This window comes from Schistocerca gregaria, chromosome 2, assembly GCF_023897955.1.
Source record: "Schistocerca gregaria isolate iqSchGreg1 chromosome 2, iqSchGreg1.2, whole genome shotgun sequence".
Taxonomy (NCBI): Eukaryota; Metazoa; Arthropoda; class Insecta; order Orthoptera; family Acrididae; genus Schistocerca; species Schistocerca gregaria.
Genome location: NC_064921.1, coordinates 317,549,475 through 317,574,711, shown reverse-complemented (window position 1 = coordinate 317,574,711; position 25,237 = coordinate 317,549,475). Strand labels below are relative to the sequence as shown.

At 40.4% G+C, this 25,237-nt stretch overlaps 1 protein-coding gene across 23 annotated transcripts in view; it reads left to right on the top strand.

Moving 5' to 3' along the window:
- LOC126336946 (sodium bicarbonate cotransporter 3) overlaps positions 1-25,237 on the top strand; it is a 1,595,930-nt gene that overhangs the window by 1,400,622 nt on the left and 170,071 nt on the right. For all 23 annotated transcript variants that reach the window (XM_050001142.1, XM_050001133.1, XM_050001132.1 and 20 more), the window contains 3 exons: positions 11,431-11,555; positions 13,189-13,374; positions 20,233-20,439. In XM_050001142.1, coding sequence (XP_049857099.1) covers positions 11,431-11,555; positions 13,189-13,374; positions 20,233-20,439 — 518 coding nt within the window. The remainder of the gene's footprint in view (positions 1-11,430; positions 11,556-13,188; positions 13,375-20,232; positions 20,440-25,237) is intronic.

The window sequence follows — 25,237 nt, the reverse complement described above, 5'->3', positions numbered from 1 at the left end:
TGTGGGCTGAGTTAATATGGGACTGTATTTATATTAGAAAACAAAAGAGAAAAAGACTGCAAATTTAAAAATTCAAACTTGTTCCTAATTTGTTGTGTGTATGATATACATGAGGTGTGATTGAAAAGCAATGAGAATTTTTGTTTGTCTTAAAGAATCTTTATTTATTCATCAGCACCAACTTTGAATGTGACTAAGTCATCCTCCTGAGATATAATGATATAATACACTTGTACCAGCACTTTTTTAAATATTGGAAACACTTCTGGAACTCACTTTTTCTTATGGTGTTCAGTTCCTTCAGTGATTCTGTTTTTGTCTCAGTCTCATCAGTGATAGCAATGTGACCTCCTTCCACCAATCTGTTGAGCCTCAGGGATAGAAAGAAGTCACAGGAGGCCATGTCTGGCAAATACAGAAACTGAGGCAACATATCGGTTTTTTGTTTTGCCAAAAAATCATGAACAAGCATTGAGGTATGAGTGGGAGCATTATTGTGATGCAATTTCCATGAGTGGTTTTGCCACAATGCTGGTTGTTTTCTTAGGAGTGCCTCACACAGACAGAGTGTAACTCCCAGGTAGTATTTCTTATTGACTGTGCTAACATAAGGCAGGAACTCATGATGCACTATCCCATTGTAGTCAAAGAAAATGGTGAGAAGAATCTTGACATGTGATTGAACTTCTCAACCCCCCACCCCCCCCCACCCCCACCCCCCCCGGTCCTGGTTCATCAGACAGTTTCCTTTGGTATGACTGGGCCTTGCTTGGTTTTGACATCATACCCATGTACTCATGTTTCATCACCTTTTATAATCTTCTTTAGAAGGTACATTCCCATAGTACCCGACAGAACTGCCTGACATGAACCAAAGTATATGCCGACATCATCATGGTGATTCAGTGATTTTCCAGAACCATTTTCTTTACTATTTCCACATTGTCATCAGTAATTGGTACACTAGGGCATCCAGGGTGGTTGTGATCTTCAGTGTCTTCTCGATCCTCTGTGAAATATTTTCACCACTCATAAACTCTTGTCTTACTTGTAGTAGATTCAACAAAAGCCGCAGTCAACATTTTGAATGCTGTATTGCACTTTATTCCATTTTTCAAGCAAAATTTAATGTAAATTCGCTGATTCATCTTTTTTGAAAGTAAAAATTTTCCGAGCACTCAAAAACATGTATAACCTTTTTGACTATCAACTGTGAAGTAAATAATCAAAACAGCTGAAAATGCAAACATACATCTGGAACAAGTATACCAACAAAATAAAAAAAAATTAGAAATTGGATGTATAAAGCCTGATAATTAAAAAATTCCTATTACTTTTTGATCACACCTCATATATTACATAGACAGATAATGGTGTAATACACAGCCTCTCCTAAAGCAAGTGAAAGAGCAATAAAAACACATTTGTGTTAAAAAATATGTGAGGCAATGATGCTGCTTACCATCTCCTTTTGCTTAACTTGGACAAAATAACTGAAAAAACCTCTGATAGAGTATATGAGGTAGATTTAGAAGACATTTAGAATGGAATGGTAAACATGCTTACCACATAACCTAGGTTAGGAATACTTTAAGTAAACTAGAGCCATGGTTAGCATGCTTGATTATTTCTTTGAAAAGACTCAATTGAGGTTTGTGATCAGCCTTTGATGACCTCATCTGTATGTCTATGTGGAGTGGGGGGTAGGGGTGGGGGAGAGAGGGGGGGGGGATTTGTTTGTGGTTTATGGGCATCTAGTGGTGAGGTTATCTATGTCCTTACAAATATTAATAGGAATGAATGTGGTTAAATGTCAGAATGCTAGGAAGAATAAGTCCTATGCAAATATATGCACTCTCTCCAATCCTCAAACGCAATTATTGGCTCATTCACACTAACTCACATCCATTAAGACAGCATAAGTGGGCAGATGTTTCAGAACAGATGTAAAATAAGAGGAAAAGTAAAATAATTACACAGGGAAATGTTACTGGCTGATAATTTACAAAAATCACAGATGATACAGCCAGCATGTTAACACATTATAAGCATTTCCCTAAAATGTTAGGGAATAATTCGGATGTATCACAAAACCTGAAAAATAGTACCATATTTGTTTGATTGTCAATTAAACTAGAGAACAAATCTGTTGGCATATGACCTGCTGCCCTCTACTCTGAAAATAAAATATAGTCTTGTAAAATTTGGTGTGCTGTGATCTGTACACCACAAGTGCCACACATTGGACAGTCCTCTCATTGGTGCAAGAAGCCATATGGCAAGCAGGACCTCACCCCCCTGTGTGGCTGAAAGGAGCTTTACCACAGTCGTGATGTGGACTTCACCAGGTGCTGTTTATTGTCAGTCACCTCCAGCTACTCTTCTTCACATCCATCCATTGATATGATGGTATGAATGGGAATGGTACACTATCTTATTAGAGAATTGTGACACACTTCTTTGGCTGTCATGTCTGCCATTTTTTCCATTAATAACCATATGCCCTGGTGCTCAGCAAAAAGACATCTTCTTCCCCAGCCATTATAGGTGGAAAAGGCTGTCCTGGATATATTATGGACTAAATTATATGCTGGGTACAAGTGTTGTAGAGTGGTAAGGGCACTCAGGGAGTCAGTACAGATGAGGAATAGCAAATGTCACCTGCTTCAGCACCCTCAAGATTGTATATAACTCAATACTGAAGACCGTGAAGTCTTGAGGTAACTGAATCTTAAGGATACTACCAGACAAAACAACAGATCATCCAGTGGATTCCCCCATTTGGAACCATCTGTGAATTAAGTTGAAGTGTTCATTTAAAATTTCATAAAATATCATATTAAAAACTTACACAGGAGGGCAATGCTTCATCTACTAGACTACATTTAAAATTACTCTGGACCTCTGCAATAACAAGCTTGGCAGTCAGAAAAAATCCCAGATTTTGGTCGGCACTGGCCTCACACCAGTGACTCTATTTCATGCTTCATATGGAACCCATATGACATTGTTCCTCTTATATGACTGGAGATTGGTTTTCGTAGTGGATGAACAACAATTTGGTATGCTGGCAAATTTGCAGCAGCAAGGATCTTATGTGCTTGATGTATCATGAAAGAAGTTGCCACCAGATGGTAATGGTTTGCTGATCTCCTCATGGTGCCTAGTGTCAATAATCTTCAGGTATGAAGGTCTCTCTGATCCATATACCATGCACCCATAGTCCAGCTATGATCTCACGAAAGCCTTATATAACTCGAGCAGATGTGCCCTTTCTGTTTCCTAAGACCTGTGGGTAAGGCACCTTGAGAAATTCATTGTATACCAAGTCCTTGCCTTCAGGCCTTTTAGGTGGTAACCACCAGAATTCGGAATAGCAATGAGGCCCAGAAACATCAGTGAGTCTGCAAAATGTAAAACAGTAAAACTGTCTTTTAAGCCCACTCATCCAACCTCTTTACTGTAAGTCACAACTGACGAGTTGCTGTTGTCGTATTGGAGGAGGAAGAGAACACTGCATCGTCCACAAATAAGGAGCATTGTACAAGACTTCTTACTGTACACATTATGCTGTTTATGGCTATGGTAAAAGGGGCAACACTTAAAACATCTCCAGAGTCCACACTGAGAATGGCTAAGGAGCTGCCTGATCTCTAACACCTAGACAATGGCTGACCATTCACTCCATGGTCTATTCTACACACACTGTTAACTTCTCTGACATGTTTGGTCGTTTCCTGATTTGAGGAGAAATATCAAAATTATCTTCTTTAATAAATTGGGAAATTGGTCTGTCTGCTATCCTGAATTAAAACATTGTAAGAGAATTTCCTTTGACCCATTTTCATGTTCTACAGCATGCTGTATGCGATTTATTCAGGACGAGGCGCATGAGCCTTAGACAGTGCTGAATACATCTTCCAAATGGAGAATATACAGTTGTAGGACTCAGGATCATTGGACCTGAAGTCAAAGTCACCCCCCTGTTTGATAGCATGCCAATGACAAGCACTGGATCCTGGATGGCAGTGGCAGTGATCATTGCAGAATGCTCTGCTATTGTCTGGGCGATGTTGCCAGGTATTATTCAGAGACATCTCTGTTTCAGCACCACTGCTATAGGTAGCTGATTGCATTTACTGGAGACCCACCTGATGGCTTCCCTACTTTCATAGAACAAGTGGAATGTTTTGGGCTATCCAGAAATGTGTGCCAAGACCTTTCCTTGCTCTGCTTGATTATGCCTTGATCCTTGGCTTTCATTAATCAAAAGTCATGAATATTTTCTGTTGTTGGGCAGTACTTTAACTGTCACAGATCCACATTCGTTAGCGGACTTATTGGTCCATCAAGGTACAGGTTGCCTCTTAAGATGACACGAGGACTTCACTATGGATAAGTGAGCAGCATGGCGAATCATTAAAGTGATGTGGTCCACCCATTTCTGGATGCTGTCTCGGTATTCAAACACAGCCAGGTGCCAGAACAACATGCAGTTAAGTTTTCTGGTCACCTATTGTGGTAGCACCCTTTTAAGGATTGTTCCATGCAGCAGATGAATTCACAGTGGGAAGTTGTCACTGGAATGAAGGTCATCAGTAAGTTCCCTCAGAGCCAAATCCATGAGGGATGGCTGAAGATCACCCAGTAGCAGTGTTGAAATGAGCAGATTTCTGGTGCTGAGAATGGACTGCTCCTGAGACATCATGAGGCTCTCTAATACTTGACCCCTGGGGAAACTCAAGTTAGAGCTCCATAATACATTATGGGCATTGAAATTTCCCTGTATGAGAAATGGTCAGGGGAGTTGTTTTACACTCCTGGAAATTGAAATAAGAACACTGTGAATTCATTGTCCCAGGAAGGGGAAACTTTATTGACACACTCCTGGGGTCAGATACATCACATGATCACACTGACAGAACCACAGGCACATAGACACAGGCAACAGAGCATGCACAATGTCGGCACTATTACAGTGTATATCCACCTTTCGCAGCAATGCAGGCTGCTATTCTCCCATGGAGACGATCGTAGAGATGCTGGATGTAGTCCTGTGGAACGGCTTGCCATGCCATTTCCACCTGGCGCCTCAGTTGGACCAGCGTTCGTGCTGGACGTGCAGACCGCGTGAGACGACGCTTCATCCAGTCCCAAACATGCTCAATGGGTGACAGATCCGGAGATCTTGCTGGCTAGGGTAGTTGACTTACACCTTCTAGAGCACGTTGGGTGGCACGGGATACATGCGGAGGTGCATTGTCCTGTTGGAACAGCAAGTTCCCTTGCCGGTCTAGGAATGGTAGAACGATGGGTACAATGACGGTTTGGATGTACCGTGCACTATTCAGTGTCCCCTCGACGATCACCAGAGGTGTACGGCCAGTGTAGGAGATCGCTCCTCACACCATGATGCCGGGTGTTGGCCCTGTGTGCCTCGGTCGTATGCAGTCCTGATTGTGGCGCTCACCTGCATGGTGCCAAAAACACATACGACCATCATTGGCACCAAGGCAAAAGCGACTCTCGTCGCTGAAGACGACACGTCTCCATTCGTCCCTCCATTCACGCCTGTTGCGACACCACTGGAGGCGGGCTGCACGATGTTGGGGCGTGAGCGGTAGACGGCCTAACGGTGTGCGGGACCATAGGCCAGCTTCATGGAGATGGTTGCGAATGGTCCTCGACGATACCCCAGGAGCAACAGTGTCCCTAATTTGCTGGGAAGTGGCGGTGCGGTCCCCTACGGCACTGCGTAGGATCCTACGGTCTTGGCGTGCATCCATGCGTCGCTGCGGTCCGGTCCCAGGTCGACGGGCACGTGCACCTTCCGCCGACCACTGGCGACAACATCGATGTACTGTGGAGACCTCACGCCCCACGTGTTGAGCAATTCGGCAGTACGTCCACCCGGCGTCCCGCATGCCCACTATACGCCCTCGCTCAAAGTCCGTCAACTGCACATACGGTTCACATCCAAACTGTCGCGGCATGCTACCAGTGTTAAAGACTGCGATGGAGCTCCGTATGCCATGGCAAACTGGCTGACAGACGGCGGTGGTGCACAAATGCTGCGCAGCTAGCGCCATTCGACGGCCAACACCGCGGTTCCTGGTGTGTCCGCTGTGCCGTGCGTGTGATCATTGCTTGTACAGCCCTCTCACAGTGTCCGGAGCAAGTATGGTGGGTCTGACACACCGGTGTCAATGTGTTCTTTTTTCCATTTCCAGGAGTGTATAAGCTGTGTGAAAACCTCAGAATCTCTGACCGATGTGAATTTTAACAGCTGCTGCTTGCAACTATGGATAGTGCAGATGAGTTCTGTGTGTTACTGACAAACACAATGACCTCTCCCTGCACTGTTTCCCAGTCATGTTACTCTTGTGATGGAGGGTATAGCCCCATAGCACAGGGGGCTCAATAGTTATAAAATGTGTTTTTTGTCAACACAAGTACAGGGGACATTCCTGTGCTAGTAGTTTCAATTCCGCCCTTCCCTCTTGCCTCCGGAACCCATTGATGTTCCACTGTATTATTAAAGCCTATCTATTTGTAGGGGGGTTGTATTTTTGTCCTGTCTCTTTAATGGGTGGGAAGCCCGCAATGAGTGAAAGCTCAGGCTTGGGGCAAGATGGTTGCCTCAGGCAGATTTCACTTTCCACTGACTTTGAAGGCTAATCATGAGAACTGTTAGATGCAATGAGGGCTGCATGGTCTGACGATTTTGGACCTGTCTTTTTCTGAGGTTGATCTTCCTATTTAGTGTGTTCATCAAAGTTGGTTTGGTAGGGATAATCGTGGCAGTGGTATTGTCAGGGCTGGCCTGTTTACTGATGTCTGCCAACTGAATTTCCAGAAGCTCCACAATATCAGAAATTGTAGCTTTCTCATATATACTAGGTGGGATGGGGGTTGGGGGTGCAGGGTGGAGGGGAAGGGGGGGGGGGGGGAAGAGGTGGCTGGTTAAGGTTCCAGAATAACAACACTTTTATAACTGCACTTACAAATCCAGTTAGTAGTCCTGACACTTCAAAGTTCCAGTTGTGCAAAGGCTTTGACTGTCAGAATTGGCTTCTTAATGGGTGAAGTAAAAGTAGTAGTGAATGTGCCAAGGTGCAGAGTCCTACAGATCTTTTTTGTCTCACCATATCTGATATGATTCATAGTTTTCAGCTCCTGTATCTTCCTTTCTTTGAGATAGATACTGCAGTATCTACCCACATAGGGGTGATCCCCAGAGCAATTTATGCACTTCGGAGGAGATGAACAAACCTGCAAGTGACTTCATCCCTTAAATTCCAGAGTGCTGTGCTCAGAGCACCCGCATTTAAAACAGCACATGGGTAGGGGACATAAGGCTGCACATTTAAACAAAGGAAACCTGTCCTGATACATTCTGGGCATTTCATGCTATTGACTGTTAGGATAAAAGAATATCTCATTTGACCAGATTTCCATCCACCTTTTTCATTATATTTTGGATGTCAGTGAGACCTTCTTGAGCCCACTCATCTTTCAGTTCTTGTTTGGGAATATCTGAAAGATCTCTACATGACTCAACACCTTAGCTATAGTTCAAGGTATTGTGCAGCTCTGCTTCATTTGCATATTTCCTGAAGCATTTAGCTTTCTATAGGTTCATTGCTTGTTGGAGACAAGAAGACTGAGCCAAAAGTGTCCTATTTCACAATTTCTTGATAGATTTCAAAGTCCAAATAATGCCCTCTAAACCCATCTGAATATAAAAAGGTGAAACTTTCTCAAAGCTGCTCTCTTTCCTTTAACTATTAAAAACACACTCTGGCTAGCAGCATGTGTTCTGTACTATAAATGGAAGCACTCTGAATAATTCCTGTGTCAGGACTACATGAGCCCCCTTGTGTGGTAGGGTGTTGACACCCATCAGCAGTACGCTCATACTACTGTGAGTTGAAAGAGACAAGTTTGAGGGTTCCACCTTGGTCCCACAAGCAGCTAGGGAAATACAGGTCCTCCCAGACAGAGCCCTGCTTGCCTCTGTAAACTTTACGCAGCTGAAATGATGCAGGTCCCCCAGAGGTTGCCAGCTAACTACAGTCCCACCTGAACAGCTGTTATCTCACCAGTATGAGAACACTTTGAGACTGAGGTTTTTTGTATAGAGGTTTATACCATCCTCATGATCTAGGCATTCGATCCAAGATCCTGTTCTCTGTAGGACACAATGTTCCACTACCATGCCACATGGCGACTGCTGAATCATGTTGAGAGCTTAAGCTAACAGAGGCATGGCAGCACTGTTTAGCGCAACCTGAGGGGCACATTTGGCTTACTGAATGCCATGGGTGAGGAGAGCATCCCCGCCCCACCCTTGGCTAAATCCATGAGATACAGGAAATTCTAATCTGTCCCCTTTTCCTCTTAAGGATACACAAAGCTAAAACAAGGGGGTGCTTGGTAGCAGTAAGGAGAATGATGACATGATTGACATCTAAATTGGATATGATGCAATAAGGGAAGTAGTGTATTTTAAGCAGGTGGTGCTCCACAGGTTGTAAATGTATAAAGTAAGTCATATTGCCAAGAGCTACTGATAAAGTAAATGAAAGTTTATAGTATCAGAAACTCTTGGTGTTTTGTAAGTTTTACTTTCTTTGAGATGAAATACTGATGGAATCCTTTTACCTAGGAAGCACAAATACGCACAGGATGGTCCGAGCAAAGAAGGTATCAGGAATGGATTGGCATATGCGAGAAAGTTTTCTGTAGTAAAAAAGCTCTACTGGCATCAAATGTTTGTATGGAATTGAAGTAGCAGACCCAGAAAATGTGTGTCTCGATGCGCAATGTGGATCATGCTAAAAATGTACAAGGAAAAATTTTTAAAACTGAATTTAGTGCTATCAAAGAATATTAGAAGTTAAATGGATAGTTTAAATATGAAATGAAAAGGCGATGAAAGTAACAGATGGGAAAATACTTCTGTTTAAAGCCCTTACCACAAGAAGGGACAAGTTAGTTGGATATCTACTTCATCATCATTTTCGTCATTTTTCAGTAGTTTGATCCAGATATGTAACACTTTCTTTTCTAGTTATTAATGATGCCAGTATTGATTGTATTTGTTTGACGTTACATGTAGTACACAATAGAACACTGAATTCCATTTTTGGGGCCCATACTATAACTGCAATTAAGAATGCTGTTTTTTTACACTAATCTTTGTTGTAATGTAGTTCTTGCTGTGGTTTTATACTACTGTTGCTAAACTATTATCATTTCCATATGATTGTGTGAATATGAGAATAAGGGTAGTGTTTCAGATTATAAATCTGACAGTGCATTTCATAGGATTTAGAGTATAACATATGCTCATGCCACTAAACTACAACTAACTGCATACAACCATGAGCTGCAACCCAGTCAGAACTGCCACAAAAACAATCCATAAACAGCACATGTCGCTCATAAACATCTTTGTGCCACGTATAATGTAAAAAAAAAAAAAAATCTACTCACCAAGTGGTGGCAGGAGGAGCTTATACTTCTGCAAGCTTTCAGAGCCAGTGGCTTCTTATCCAGTGGAATAGTTGAAGAAGAAGGAAGCGGGGTGAAGGGACAGGACTGGAGAGGTTTAGAAAAAGGGGTAGATTTTGGAAATGTCATCCAGGACCACTAGTCAGGGGAGACTTACCAGATGGGGTGAGAAGGAAAGACTGATCAAAAACTGATTAGTTTTGTACCATGTATATAAGAATAAAAATCTCAGTTTTGCTGTAACAACACTACTTACACTGCAATTAGTAGAATGTAACAAAGTTCAGATGGGATTTATCATTACTTCCCTACCTGCTCACAAATTCAACATTACCTCTATAGTTGGTATTCTAGTACTAAAAACAGGATATGTGAGCCAGTGAGGTACACTACCTCACATGTTCATCCACAGATTGTATTGTCATTGTAAAATTTTGTTTTAGAAAGTTTCATTGTTACTGGGTTAAATTGTAATCAATTTTTCAATTATTAGAAGCTTGAGGAAGGGTATGGCATTAGTATTAACAAGCTACCCACCCTAGCTTTGCTTGTATAGCACAAATAGCTATGGCTGGATGACTTTTCTGGCATAGCAGTAATAAATTGTACACACAAACTGTCCTCATGAATCTAGCTATCCATTAGTGAATACTGTATCAGAATTCCTACAATAGTTCCCGAGATTAACCTTACAGACTTAAAAACATGGCCAGGGATTTATAATATGTATAGATTAATAAAGCAGAAATCAGGAATTGGATGGTAATATATTGCAGGAGCTTATGTGCGTGCATCGGTGAAGGAAGCTTCTGTTCTTTATGTTGAAGATATTTTGACCAGCCAAAGCAGAAACATGTTCTCTGTACTGAGAACGATATATTGTTCAAAAAATCAACTACTGCTGAAAGACTGAACTGAAATACTAGATAGTTGTGACATGAACAAAAATTAGATATAAAAGAAAATCTGCCTTATTACTTGCATGTCTGTTCATATAAAAGATTATTATTATTATTATTATTATTATTATTATTATTAAGGACAATAGGGGCCAAGGACGGACTTGTGTGTGTGCGTGTGTGCGTATGTGTGTGTGTGTGTGTGTGTGTGTGTGTGTGTGTGTGTGTGTGTGTGTGTGTGTGTGTGTGCGCGCGCGTGCGTGCGTGCACTCTTGTTACGTACATGTGAAAACTGTACATGTACTGAATGCTGTAGCAAGTAGTTAGGTGAAAACACAGTGACTGGGTTGACATATCGTGACACACACGTAAAGATTTAAAGAAAAAAAGAGAGAGAGAAAGAGAGAGAGAGAGAGAGAGAGAGAGAGAGAGAGAGAGAGAGAGAGAGCCATTAATGCTTTCATGCACGAAGTATAGTGTAGAAGAATACTTCTAAGATCATGTTTGTCTCTGTCATTTGTTAATCTACTTTCAATCAATTACTATCATTACATTTCTATTTATAAAATCCAGAAAATTATAGTTCTTTTACTCACAGGATTTTGTTAGTGGTGGTATAAGTAGAAACATGTGCTGCTCAGGTAAAATATGTTTTGCAATACATTGTCAGCTGAAAATTATTTGAATGTTAGCACTGCTTTATGATTCAACTTAGTTAGTATCTGGACACACACACACACACACACACACACACACACACACACACACACACACACAAATGAGACAGTCTTTTTTATTGCGAACAGTAATATCGCAGCACAACTATCCTTCAAATAATTCTATGGAATAGTGGCAGCATGTCTTCCATCATACTGAGTCTTGTATCATCCCCATTAGAATAAGAACTGTGCTGAATGGGATAATGATACATTGTTTTACATTTACTTACATATACTTCAGTACATAAGTCATAGAAAGCACCCAATACATTAAAGATTAAATTTTTTCATTGCAGGGCCTGCAGGCAGCTCTCCACAGGGTGTAGCTCAGAGTCAAAGTTCGGTGTCTATTAAATCAATGAATCGAAACCAAAGTTCCTCTGCTCTTGGTGAAATGAATGGAGATGGAGGGCATCCAAAGGTAATAAAACATGTTGAGTTCTTGCAAATTATTCATGTAATAGATGGAATTCAGTCATTGATGGCACTGCCTGGTTTACATTTTCCACATCAGTATGAAAAATTTTGAAATTCAAACATTATATTTTTAATTTGCATATCTTGCTAATGAGTATTTTTCGTTTGGCCCTCCAGTTTTAGTAACACATCTGCAGGACTGGTGGATATGAGATGACAGTAACAATTTTAATGGAGAAAAGTTTTTGTGAGCTTATCAATATTTGTTTAATAACTGCATATACTCTTCTAAGAATATGAAAATGTTCATCTCAGTAACACTCCTGACCCTGTTGTTAAGTTATTCTCCATACATTGTAAGAGAGACTCTGTGCAACTATGAAATTAAGGAGGCAAACAAGTGACAGATTGAGACTCTGAATCAGTCCATGATGTGTGCATGGATAGCATACAGTCTGGGACACAGGCTCAAGCCCCAATCTGGCACACAGTTTTATCTTGTCACCAATGATCTATCACTGCATAAACTACTCTAAAAATAGACAAGTTGCTGTCTTGGAGGTCAGATCAGTTCACAACCATAGACATACATTTTCTGTGGACAAGAGTGTTAATATAGCTGTAGCTACAATATCACTGAAATTAAACATTGTTGACTATGAATTTTTAAACAGGAGGGTCCAAGTGATTAATTGATTCTAAGAGCATTTCAATGCAGAACTTTCTTTCTGATGGAAAAAACTAAAAAGAGAACTAATACTAATAGTTTCAGGGGTGTGTCAAGAAATATATGCTAATTAAGTGTCCATGTGAATTTTTTCCCAGTGTTGCATAGCTCTTTCATTTCCCAAATAACAAACCACCAATAAAGTTTTCTTTCTTCTTACTCTTACTTTCCTAACTATTGAATAAAATCATTTATTAAAAGTTCTTTGTACTTCCTGTTATCTTCTCAAAAAGAACTCCTCTTCTCAGACATAAACTGAACAACAGATTATCATGACTTGAATGTTATAATTGTGAATTGCATGGTTTATATTGTGAGCAGTGCAGCATGCCTTCCTTGTTGTTTTTGTCCATCCAGTGGCAAGTCACTATTTTACGTAAATAATTCAGTTTCAAACATTTCAGCGAGCTTGTATGTCAAGAACAATTTTAAGTATTGCTTCATCTGTATACAAAATTTATGAGATCGGCATTTTCTTTCATTTACTCTTTAAAATGGATCATAAGGGAGTTAGATTGCCCATATTGCATAGAAATGTGGAAGACACTGTTTTAGGTGAAGCCAAGGACAAAACCAGATGAGTTAGACCTAAGTCAACTTACCATAATTTTTATACTTCATTGCTCATGGAGCAATCATATTATTATGAAATTCAACACAGTGCCACATTTAGTAATTCAGTAAGATTCTCAGGTGCTTGTATTTCACCTACATTTCCAATCATTTTCACTTGAGCCAGTAAGTCCTGTTCCTAACATTAATGAAAACAGCAACCAATACATGATACTTTGAGAGTTTTGCATCGGTTTATTATATGGTCGTTTTCTGATTATATCGTGTTACAATATTTTTATGTCTTTTTCTTCAATTTGATTACAAACCATTTGTTCTTGCTTTGTTCTTATTGCAGGGTAATGTGCATTTCATGAGGAAAATTCCTCCTGGAGCTGAGGCATCTAACATACTTGTTGGAGAAATGGACTTCTTGGACAAAACAATATCTGCATTTATACGGTTACGACAAGCTAATTTCTTAGGTGACTTAACAGAGGTTCCAGTTCCTACGAGATTTATCTTTGTTTTACTTGGTCCAACTGTAAGTTGCATTTTATGACTGGAATATTTAATTTTCTGTGCTATGTCATTAATATGAAAAAGTTTTAGTAGTATTGCAGATTACAAAGTATCTATAAAACTGTGTAGCCGTAATTAATTTTTAATGTTAGTGAAACTTCTGAGTTGTACGGTCATGGTCCATAAATTTTGACAGTTCCTGACATTCACAGAGAGCTGCCTTGGGCCTCTTCAAAGGTGCTCCTGGTTCTGTTGAGCTTTTTTGACTGATAGGTTAGACATTCAAGAGTTAACATAAGTACCAATGAAAAGGTGGTCAGGTAGAAATTTACTCATAATCAGCAGAGTTAATTCTTGTCAGAGATAAAATTTAACTATGGAACTGGTGTCTGTCAAAGATAAAACTTATCTATCAATTCACTAGAGCTACAGCCGATATGGCTTCTTCTATTCTGTTAAAATTGTCCCATTCTTTATATATTTTGATGGCTTCTCTTTATAGCCAAGGATAATAGTTTGTCATTGTAGATGACATTTTCATTTCAGAAAACTACACTACACAGTTTCCCGACCGAAGAGCAAGCATGCTCTGCTAATGCTGCAACTGATTTTTCTACATTCCCTTGTAGGCAAAGAGGCAAAGAGACTTTTGTTTTCCATCAGACGTGCACTCACACTTCCCTTATGTAGATTCAGTGTAGACCTTATAAATCTAGCATGCCTACAAAAGAGGGTAGCCATCCTTTACAAGTTTGAGTGCTTTACATATTTTGATTGTTGGTCTATGGAAAATAAGTGAACAGAGCTCTGGGACAAATAACTGTAGTCCAAAAGACAAAAGACTGAAAACAATGGGAGAACACAGTTTATCTCCATTTTATTAATTCATGAGTGATCAGATCAACAAGAATTATCAGAAACATAGCTTCAGATCAGGTTTTAGATAAAAAAGACCATAAAAGAAAATTATGAGGGGCCCTCAAATCTGCGACACATAACTGGCCACCTATATTCACATGCAGGGCTTCATAATATTCAGTGTACATGTAGTAAAGTCATTTTGAACTACAAAGAGATCCATGAATACATGGAATACATGTCTGAAGGAACACAAAAGTTTTTGCTCACTAGGAAAAGTTTCATCAACAAGTACAGCAACCTATCATGAAAAGGCTTTATTATATACACTCCTGGAAATTGAAATAAGAACACTGTGAATTCATTGTCCCAGGAAGGGGAAACTTTATTGACACATTCCTGGGGTCATTACATGCATTGATCACACTGACAGAACCACAGGCACCTAGACATAGGCAACAGAGCATGCACAATGTCCGCACTAGTACAGTGTATATCCACCTTTCGCAGCAATGCAGGCTGCTATTCTCCCATGGAGACGATCGTAGAGATGCTGGATGTAGTCCTGTGGAACGGCTTGCCATGCCATTTCCACCTGGTGCCTCAGTTGGACCAGCATTCGTGCTGGACGTGCAGACCGCATGAGACGACGCTTCATCCAGTCCCAAACATGCTCAATGGGTGACAGATCCGGAGATCTTGTTGGCCAGGGTAGTTGACTTACACCTTCTAGAACACGGTGGGTGGCACGGGATACATGCGGACGTGCATTGTCCTGTTGGAACAGCAAGTTCCCTTGCCGGTCTAGGAACGGTGGAACGATGGGTTTGATGACGGTTTAGATGTACCCTGCACTATTCAGTGTCCCCTCGACGATCACCAGAGGTGTACGGCCAGTGTAGGAGATCGCTCCCCACACCATGATGCCGGGTGTTGGCCCTGTGTGCCTCGGTCGTATGCAGTCCTGATTGTGGCGCTCACCTGCACGGCGCCAAACACGCATACGACCATCATTGGCACCAAGGCAGAAGCGACTCTCATCGCTGAATACGACATGACACCATTCGTCCCTCCATTCACGCCTGTCGCGACACCACTGGAGGCGGGCTGCACGATGTTGGGGTGCGAGCGGAAGACGGCCTAACCGTGTGCGGGACCGTAGGCCAGCTTCATGGAGACGGTTGCGAATGGTCCTTGCCGATACCCCAGGAGCAACAGTGTCCCTAATTTGCTGGGAAGTGGCGGTGCTGTCCCCTACGGCACGGCGTAGGATCCTATGGTCTTGGCGTGTATCCGTGCGTCGCTGCGGTCCAGTTCCAGGTCGACGGGCACGTGCACCTTCCGCCGACCACTGGCAACAACATCGATGTACTGTGGAGACCTCACGCCCCACGTGTTGAGCAATTCGGCAGTACGTCCACCCGGCCTCCCGCATGCCCACTATACGCCCTCGCTCAAAGTCCGTCAACTGCACATACGGTTCACGTCCACGCTGTCGCGGCATGCTACCAGTGTTAAAGACTGCGATGGAGCTCCGTATTGCACGGCAAACTGGCTGACACTGATGGCGGCGGTGCACAAATGCTGCGCAGCTAGCGCCATTCGACGGCCAACACCGCGGTTCCTGGTGTGTCCGCTGTGCCGTGCGTGTGATCATTGCTTGTACAGCCCTCTCGCAGTGTCCGGAGCAAGTATGGTGGGCCTGACATACCAGTGTCAATGTGTTCTTTTTTCCATTTCCAGGAGTGTATATTTTTAATGACCACATATAGTAAATAATGATACAAATAATTTTTATCAGTCTTCTTTAGAAATCAAAAAGTATTTATTTTGGTTTGTCCTTTTATTTTTAACATAATTCGTCTAAATTTGTGAATACCTGGTGATTTGTTTTATTGTATTGATTATTGGTAAATATAATGGAGATATTTCTCTTTTATTTTATGGTGGTGGGAATATATTTAATACAGCACTTAAAAATAGACAAATTATTTATAGTGGTTGTAGTTAAGGAGATACTTTATAATAATAAAATGCCTCTACAAGAGAATTTATGTGGATTTGATTGATTCACCAAAAATTTTTACCTCTGGTTTTATGACAATTACTTATCAACTCACTGACTCTTCTCATAATTAAAAAAAAAAAGAGCATTTTCCTTTTCTCATGTGCCATATGTTCTATATTTCTGATTTTTGTGGACAGCTCTCGATTTTTATACAGAACTTTCTGTCCCTCCACACCTTTAGAATTCGAGTCAGGATTTGAGACTCGAAATTCAAGAGGAGAAAAAAGTTTTAGGCCGCATCTCCAAATCGAAACGAACTTGGTCCATTTTAGAATGAGACACAATTTATGTCGAATGAATGCACGATACAGCTACAGTAGTTTGGTTCGAGTCGTAAGCTTAGCAGTTAAGCTTTACCAGGTAGCCATTGTTATGCGTCAGGCGCTCCGTCCGTATTTATACGGGTACCCTTCCTTTTTCACGTGCTTCGTCTGGTTTGAATTTATTGCTTATTTTTCTTTTATCTCATAAGTGCCGTTCTCTTTGTTATAGGTGTTTACGTCACTCTAAGCTGAAAATGCATTACTGTACTGTGTCATGCATTGTTTGTCGCATTCTGATAATGATTGTTTTCGACATGTCGCCGCTCGCGGCATGGCTTGCTTTTGTGTGCGCTACCGCCGCTTACAACGGAAAGAGAGAGAGAGAGAGAGAGAGAGAGAGGGAGGGAGGAGGGGAGGGGGATTGTCTCATTAGCGGAACAATGGCAATAGACTGCTAGTTGTTGTTACTTACACTGCTGCTTTCTTTGATAGTGATCCACAAGAACCAAATAATAGACTGCGTATGGCAGAAGATGTTCTGAACGAGAGATTAGCGAAAATTTTTCTCCGTTTGAAAATCTTTGCAGACGTCTCTTTAGTACATTACGTTCTGAGCAGAAACTAGAGTCATCTTAGATTTAAAAATCTAGTCAATTGCCGTGCTTCATTTCTGACTGTATCACTATTAGGCATAAGAATAATACGAATATAAACATGATGCGATATGTGTATTCTTCCGCGTTTATTGTTGTCTCGCTCTAGTTTCGTAATTTATTAGGAAGACAGGATTTAAATGAGATAGCAGCAAATACGAAAGAATACATGGAAAAATGTTTATATTCGTATTATTCTTATGGTGAAGAGAATACTGCATGTGATTCACAATACATAAAAGTTCCTATTAGCAACCATCTCTTCTCACAGGTAGGAAAAAATTCAGAATGTAGAGTTGGCCATATTGACAAAAACCCCAAACAGTCTTGCCAGTCAGATTTTCGTAATACATTGAAATGCTGTTACATTCGAAGAAGACAATATGGAATTTGTATTTACTTCGTTGGATAATGTATGAAAATGCAGTGGTCAAAACTCGGGGCGGAGCAAAACAGCTCGTTTTCCACCCTTTTTTTTTTTTAATTTATTTACTGACGCAGACGTTTTGGCGCCAGTATTTATCTTTGTGCTTGCAAAGCAAGCCTCTGTAGCGCTACATATATTCGACAGCAGAAGTTAGTTGTAGCGGCACTTACCAACATTTTTCAGAACTTCCGCTTACTTTGCACTCGATTCTAAGCCGCAGGCGGTTTTTTGGATTACAAAAACCGGAAAAAAAGAGCGGCTTAGATTCGAGTAAATACGGTAAGTCTTTTTAGTAGCCATTAATGATCATACAGCGGTAGTTGGATCCTCTGTAACAGCCTTTTTATATGCTAATGACTTTTGTGTTTCCATTTGCTCCTCTACTATTGGTGAGGCTGGATGTCAAGTGCAAGGGGCCATATGAAAGGTGCAGTCATGGGCCCTCACTCACGGCTTTCAGTTTTCAGCCACCAAGACTTGCATCATGCACCTCTGTCATCGTCATACTGTCCACCCACATCTGGAACTTTACCTCAGTGACCAACTACTCAATATAATGGAGACTTATCACTTTTTAGGACTGGTTTTTGACACCTGCTTAACTTGGCTTCCCCAGCATCATCAACTTAAGGAAATGTACTGGCGGCACCTAAACATTCTTCAGTGCCTGAGCCACACCGACTGTGGTGCAGATCGTCCTACACTGCTGCAGCGCTACAAAGCCCTTGTGCATTCCCACCTTGACTATGGAAGCCTGGTGTATGGTTTAGCATTGCCCTCAGCATTGCGGCTGCTGGACCCTATACCCCACTCTGGAGTTTGACTTGCAATGGGAGTTTTCTGAATGAGCCAAGTGAACAACCTCCTTGTGTAAGCTGGGGTTCCTTCATTCCAGATTAGGCAAAAGCAACTGCTTGGGCATTATACTGCCTGTATTCATAGGTTGCCTCAACATCCAAATTACCGTCTCCTTTTCCCTAACACGACGACCCATCTCCCGCAATGGTGGCCCAGATCAGGGATTCCAATTGCAGTCTGCGTCAGGGTCTTTCTCAAAGAACTCGAATCTTTTCCTATGCCACCTTTCCTCTGGGTCCACTCACATGCATGTCCATGGTCCATGCCCCAGCCACAGCTTCACCTGGACTTATTGTGAGCCCCAAAAGACTCCATTCCTCCTGAGGCCCTCCACCACTAATTTTTACCAGGGCTCAAAAATAGTCTACTCTGTTGGCTCCATTGTCAATGGTCAGGGATTGGCTTCACTTATACTCATGCTGGACATACTGAACAGCGCTTCTTGCCAGATGGCTGCAGTGTTTCATTAGGTAGTTGGTAGCCATTGTTGTGCTCTTGAGCATATCTGCTCCTGCACACGTAAGTCCTTCCTCATCTGTAGTGACTCCTTAAGCAGCCTACAAGCTCTCAACCAGAGCTTTGCTCACCATCCTTTGGTGCTGACTATCCAGGAATCTGTTTATGCCCTCAAAAACATTGGACATTCAGTCATCTTCATCTGGACCCCAGGACATATCGGAATTGCAGGAAATGAACTTGCTGACAGGCTGGCCAAACAGGCTACCGGTAGACCAACTCTAAAGATTGGCACACTGGAGAGTGAGCTCTGATTGGTCTTATGCCATAAAGTTTTTGGGATCTGGGATGCCGAATGGGGCACCCTCAGTACACCAAATAAACTACACATGTTATCAAGGAGACAATGAATGTGTGGAGGTCATCTGTGCTAGCCACTCGCAGAGACTCCATTGTCCTTTGCTGGTTCCACATCGGCCATACTTGGCTGACTCATGGTCATCTCCTACATCTCGAGGACCCACCTCAGTGTCACTGTGGTTCCAAATTGACTGTGGTCCACATCTTACTGGACTGCCCAATTTTAGCCGCCCTGAGGCGGACTTTTGACCTTCTCACAACACCGCCCATGGTGTTAGGAGACAATGCCTCAATGGCTGATCTAGTTTCACGTTTGCTTTGAAAGGGAGGTTTTTATCACTCAGTCTAAGGCTGAGCATCTGGCATTCTCTCCCAGACCTTCGCCCTCGGTCCATTTTCACTCTTCCTCGCTCTTTCTTTGCTGTTTGTTTGCCTTGATATTCGTCCTTTCCCTGTCTGTGTTTCTCTAGCCTTGTGTTTTCTGGCCAATCAGCAAGCCCACGCCATCGCCATCTGCTATATTATTTCAATACCTTCAACCGCCTTTTTTTTAGTGCACTGTTTTCTTCTTCAGTTTGCCTCTTTCATTTTCTGTTTCAGTTTGGTTCCCAGTTAGTTTCAATCCATTTTTTGGGAATAGTTTTAACCCGAGACCTGTTTGCATGAGGAAAAAGGTGCTGATGACCCTGTAGTTTGGTCTTGTTTTGTAGGTAGTCCTCTTATTGATGGAGCGATCCAACACACACCGTGATATATCGGCCAGTAAGAGCATTATCTACGAAAGATGAACTTTTGAGCTTCAGTCCCAGTTCAGCATACAGTTTTAATCTATCACGAAGTAATGACAATATATTTCCTTATCTTACTATAATTTTCTGAAAAATAAAATATACACAGATAATATGTAGGAAAAATGAGACTGTTGTGCTTTTTCTAGGGTGGAATAGCTGGTTTTCATGAAATTGGGCGTGCGATGGCGACTCTAATGTCAGATGAGGTGTTTCATGATGTAGCATACAAAGCTAAGAATAGAAATCATCTGCTTGCAGCAATTGATGAATTTCTGGATGCAGTGACAGTTCTTCCTCCTGGTGAGTGGGATCCTTCCATCAGGATAGAGCCACCAGCAGCAATACCATCACAGGTAAAACAAAAAAAAATTGCAGAATTAATTAAAAGAATTTTTTGTTAAATGAAGTTACACACACAGATAATATCTTAAAAGATCCTTGTTACATGAAGAACTGTAAATAATTTTGGATATACTGAAGATCTAGTAATCTTCTTCGAGTCATTGTTGCTGTTAAATGAAAGTTCAGTAGAAAAGACTTCATGGTAAGACAGGAGTGTGAAAATCAAAAATAACTGAGCTTTAGGTGCACAGATCATCACACAAAATATAACCAGATACTTGTTGCATTATGGTGTCTAATAGCTGTATCAGTTGACATATAACAATTGTTTAGCAATTTCTAATTCTTAAAATTTGTCCAATACTGGTTCAAAATCATAGGCTCTTTAACTTGTGGAAAATATTGAAGAACATTTGACAAACATACCAAAATTTGATAGCTTTGTTACCTGGAAGTTACTTAAAGAATCGTTGATACTTTACATTCCAGTTTGAATGAATGTACTGAAATTTCAGTCAAGACAAATATAAAATAATGGAGAGATTGTAAGAAGAGCTTACAGAAAATAAATGGAAATTGATGCAGTCTGCAAGTAAAATCAAGCTATTACTACAGAAAGTGAAATACAAAACAGGCTGTGTTCTTTCCTGGGTGAATTTGTACCCTTTGTTATGGTAGGAATGTTTCTCATCACATGGTTATAATCCAAAAGAGTAGTGACGCACAATAGAAATATTTTGTTTTGGCACTGTGATGAATTTCTTCATTCCATGGTAGAAGCTGCTGCTAAGCTATCAGATGTCATCAGGAGAATAGTGCTGCAAATGTTATCTTGTGAACCTGATATTGGTACCTGCACACCAGTGAAGAAAAATAGTATGCTACTATAAACACAGTGCCTACTAGGTGGTTATAATGAATCAGGCCCAGAAGTTTTGGTTGTGTAAGAGTCCCATGTTGACTAGCATACATTTCTGCTAAACGTAGTGCCATATGAGAAATGGGTGAGTGGCATTTGCGTATTGTTGGTGATGGCTTGTTAGTATGGTTTTAGATACTTATTTTAATGTTGTGGTGTCAGTACAAAATCCACAGTTGCCAAGGAGATGTGAAGAACTTTCTGTTGTGTGCACAGGATGTGTAAAATACAAAATATAAATTCAGAAGTTGCTACTTATCACCACGTACTGACTCGCATTGCATCTGGAAGCTGCAGTTCCTTCATAAGAATGAGTGGAACCTCCTAATATCATACAGCACCAACAGAGGTTAAGATGGGTCATTTCTTTAAATCCTAGACCATTTCCAGAAGTCAGTGACAGTATGGTTAGGTCACTGTACTGTCAGTAGCTGTTAATGAAGTCAGACATTCTCTGCACCTCTGAATGTGACACAAATGAAATGACTGCAGTTTCTATCTGTTGATAGGGAGCACTAGTGTATTGTTGGATTATGTCTATGCCATGAGGATAAACACTGTTAGTGACCAACAATTACAATGCAGAAAAGACATTTTATAAATGAATTTATTCTTTACTAGGTGGGAAAAGTTACTATGTCTGACATAGCATTGCAAATAAGGTGTGGGAGTAAATATTAAATGATTAAATGTTCTTCACATCAGTGCATATCATGGCACAGGAGTGTTCAGAAAATGACATTTTTTTCATCAGCACTGCCATCATATTTATGCTTGTCTATTGATTATTTCCACATTATGCCCCTTTCTCTCAGTAATAATCTTCTTAGTGTGTCTGTTGTATCATTAAAACATGTTTTAAAAATATCTACTGATGAATACATGCAGAAATTCAACTTACATGACAAAATCAGTTTGGTTTCTGTGAACACCATTGCACAAAAACTGCACTGAAATATGCCGTAGACAACCACAAGGCTACAAAGTTAACACTATTAGATTTCCACAAAGCATTTGATGCCATCAACATTGACATACTGTGCAGAAAAGTTCGACAGCTAAATTTTCAAGTCCGTTTCAAGTTGTTTGAATTTTATTTGAGAAACAGACAGCAGCATTAAGTTTTCTGCAATAATGTAAAGCCATTCTGTGGCTCTCATGAGAGAACATGTTTCCAGGAGTCAGTCTTGGATCTACTATTGTTCTCCTGCCAATTGATTCTCAACATGTATCCTCTTTCATTGCAAGCATTTACCACACCATGCTTGTTCCCATTTCAATTGCTGCGCTAACACATTTTAGTGTATTATGCATGGCGGCATAGTCACAAAACCTGCAAAAGGGTTGCACATTTCTTATTTCATCTATAGACTTCACATGTGGGATAGTTCTACCCATGCCTACTGTGGTTATGGGAAACTGCTATTAGAGGTGTTGCTTTTCCCCACAAACAGATGTGTGGAATAAAACATGCTTCAGGTGTAAAAAATTTTATTGTGATGTTGCTTGGTATGAGAGTAAAATTAGATAATTGTTACATAATGATATAAGATGTTTGTCAGAATCAAAGAATGGCCTTATTTAAGAAATTTACAATGGCTCTAGACCCATACATAAAAAAGCTAGAAGTAACAGGACAGAAAATAAGTTTTAGAAGTTGCTCAGTTTACTTTATAAATATTTTTGTACTACCAAATTTATGAATAAATTTTCATTGAAGATATAGGAGAACTTTTGCATATCATTCTAAGCAAAATTGTACATTTGTATTATACATAGTTTAGTATGTAATCCAAATATAAATACAAAGCTTATAAGGACAGTAGGAAAATTCTTAAATCAGTGAAAACATATGACTTAATCAAGGCAATATCAAATCCACTATATACAGCTGCAAGCTCCTGAACGCAAATGGATCAAATGTACACAAATCTCTGTGACTCTTGATACAAAAGTCAAGTTACAGAGACAGTTGGATGAAATCATGGTATGGTAAAAATAAGCTGTAAATTATTTTAACAGAAAGGAAACAATTCAAAAATGAAAACTGTATCACCTAAATGAACAGAATTTGGTAGCCCTTATGCTTGAATTGTGGAAGATGGGAAAATAAGGAAAAAGATATTCATTGGATCCAACAGTAACATATTTTGTGACTTCGTAGGCTTTCCCAGCGTAATAAGTCATGAAAGTATATTCGGGTTTGCTGTCAGTGACTGTAACATATTTCACAAATATGTATTTTTATTATCTTAATATAACACTTCCTTCAAAGATCAGAAGCAAAGTCCCAAATAAGTACAGAAAATTGGTAAAAAAAAAATATTATTTTAATCTCTGTAAACAAGATAAGTCTTCCTCAGGATTTGTATAATTACCAGTGCCACTTACATTGTCAACATGATACCTGTCAATTGTTAACGTATGTTCTATATTTTTTATTATAGTACATTTGTTCTACTCATTGTACAGGGGCCTGAAGATGGCATCAATGTAATGCTGAAACTGGTAGCACATAAGAAGTTCATAAAATAAATTTCTACAATGCTTATGGTTATTGGTAAATTATTGCATCAATAAATACATGCCAGTCGTTGTCCCATGGTCCTTAATGGATCAACAAAGAAAAAAGTCCGGCATAATAACTCATCCTCACTCTGCCAATGGCCTAGTCAAAGAGGCCAGACAGAGGTTCAGGGTAATCTCTTGTCCTTGGGGTTGGAAACTGCCCGTAAAGGCAGAAGAATCATCAATGGTCAATGGATTGAGGATGCAGAAGGCAATGGAAACCAGTGCATTAAAGACACACAATATGTATCGACAGGACATTAGGTGTGTAATAGAAAAAGTGTCATGATGATCTCTCAATTGGCAGAAGATTCCGAAATAGTCCCCCATTTGGATCTCCGGGAGGGGACTTTCAAGGGGGACGTGACCATGAGAAAAAGATTGAATAACCAATGAGATGATAATGTTCTACGAATTGAGGTATGAAATGCCAGAAACTGGAATGTGGTAGGGAAGCTAGAAAATCTGAAAAGGGAAATGCAAAGGCTTAATATAGATATAGTAGGGGTCAGTAAAATGAAATGGAAAGAAGACAAGAATTTCGGATTAGATGAGTACAGGGTAATATCAACAGCAGCAGAAAATGGTATAATGGGACTAGGATTCATTATGAGTAGGAAGGTAAGACAGAGAATTGTTCTTATCAGAATCAACAGCAAACCACCACTGACAATGATAGTTCAGTTACACATGCCGATGTTGCAAGCTGAAGAGTAAGAGATAGAGAAAGTATATGAGTTTATTGAAATCTTAATACAGTATGTGAAGGGAGATGAAAACGTAATAGTCACGGGGGACTGGAATGCAGTTCTAGGGCAAGGAGTAGGAAAAAAGGTTACACAAGGAATGAGGGAGGAGAAAGACTAATTGATTTCTGTAATAAATTTCAACTAGTAATTGTGAATCATAAGAGGAGGAGGTACACTTGGAAAAGGCCAGGTGGTACAGGAATATTTCAGTTACATTACATCATGGTCGGACAGAGATTCCAAAATCAGATATTGACACTGGAGTGTAAGGCATATCTAGGAGCAGATACAGACTCAAATCACAATTTAGTAGTGACGAAGAGATCAGTCAGGAAGAATCAATATGTAAAGAAGTAGGATACAGAAGTACTAAGAAATGATGAGATTTGTTTGGAGTTCTCTAAGGCTTTAGGTACAGCAATAATAAATAGCTCAGTAGGCAGTGCAGTTGAAGAGGACATCTCTTAAAAGGGCAATTACAGAAGTTGGAAAGAAAAACATAGGTACAAAGAATGTAATTTTGAAGAAATCATGGATAACAGAAGAAATATTTCAGTTAAGTGATAAAAGAAA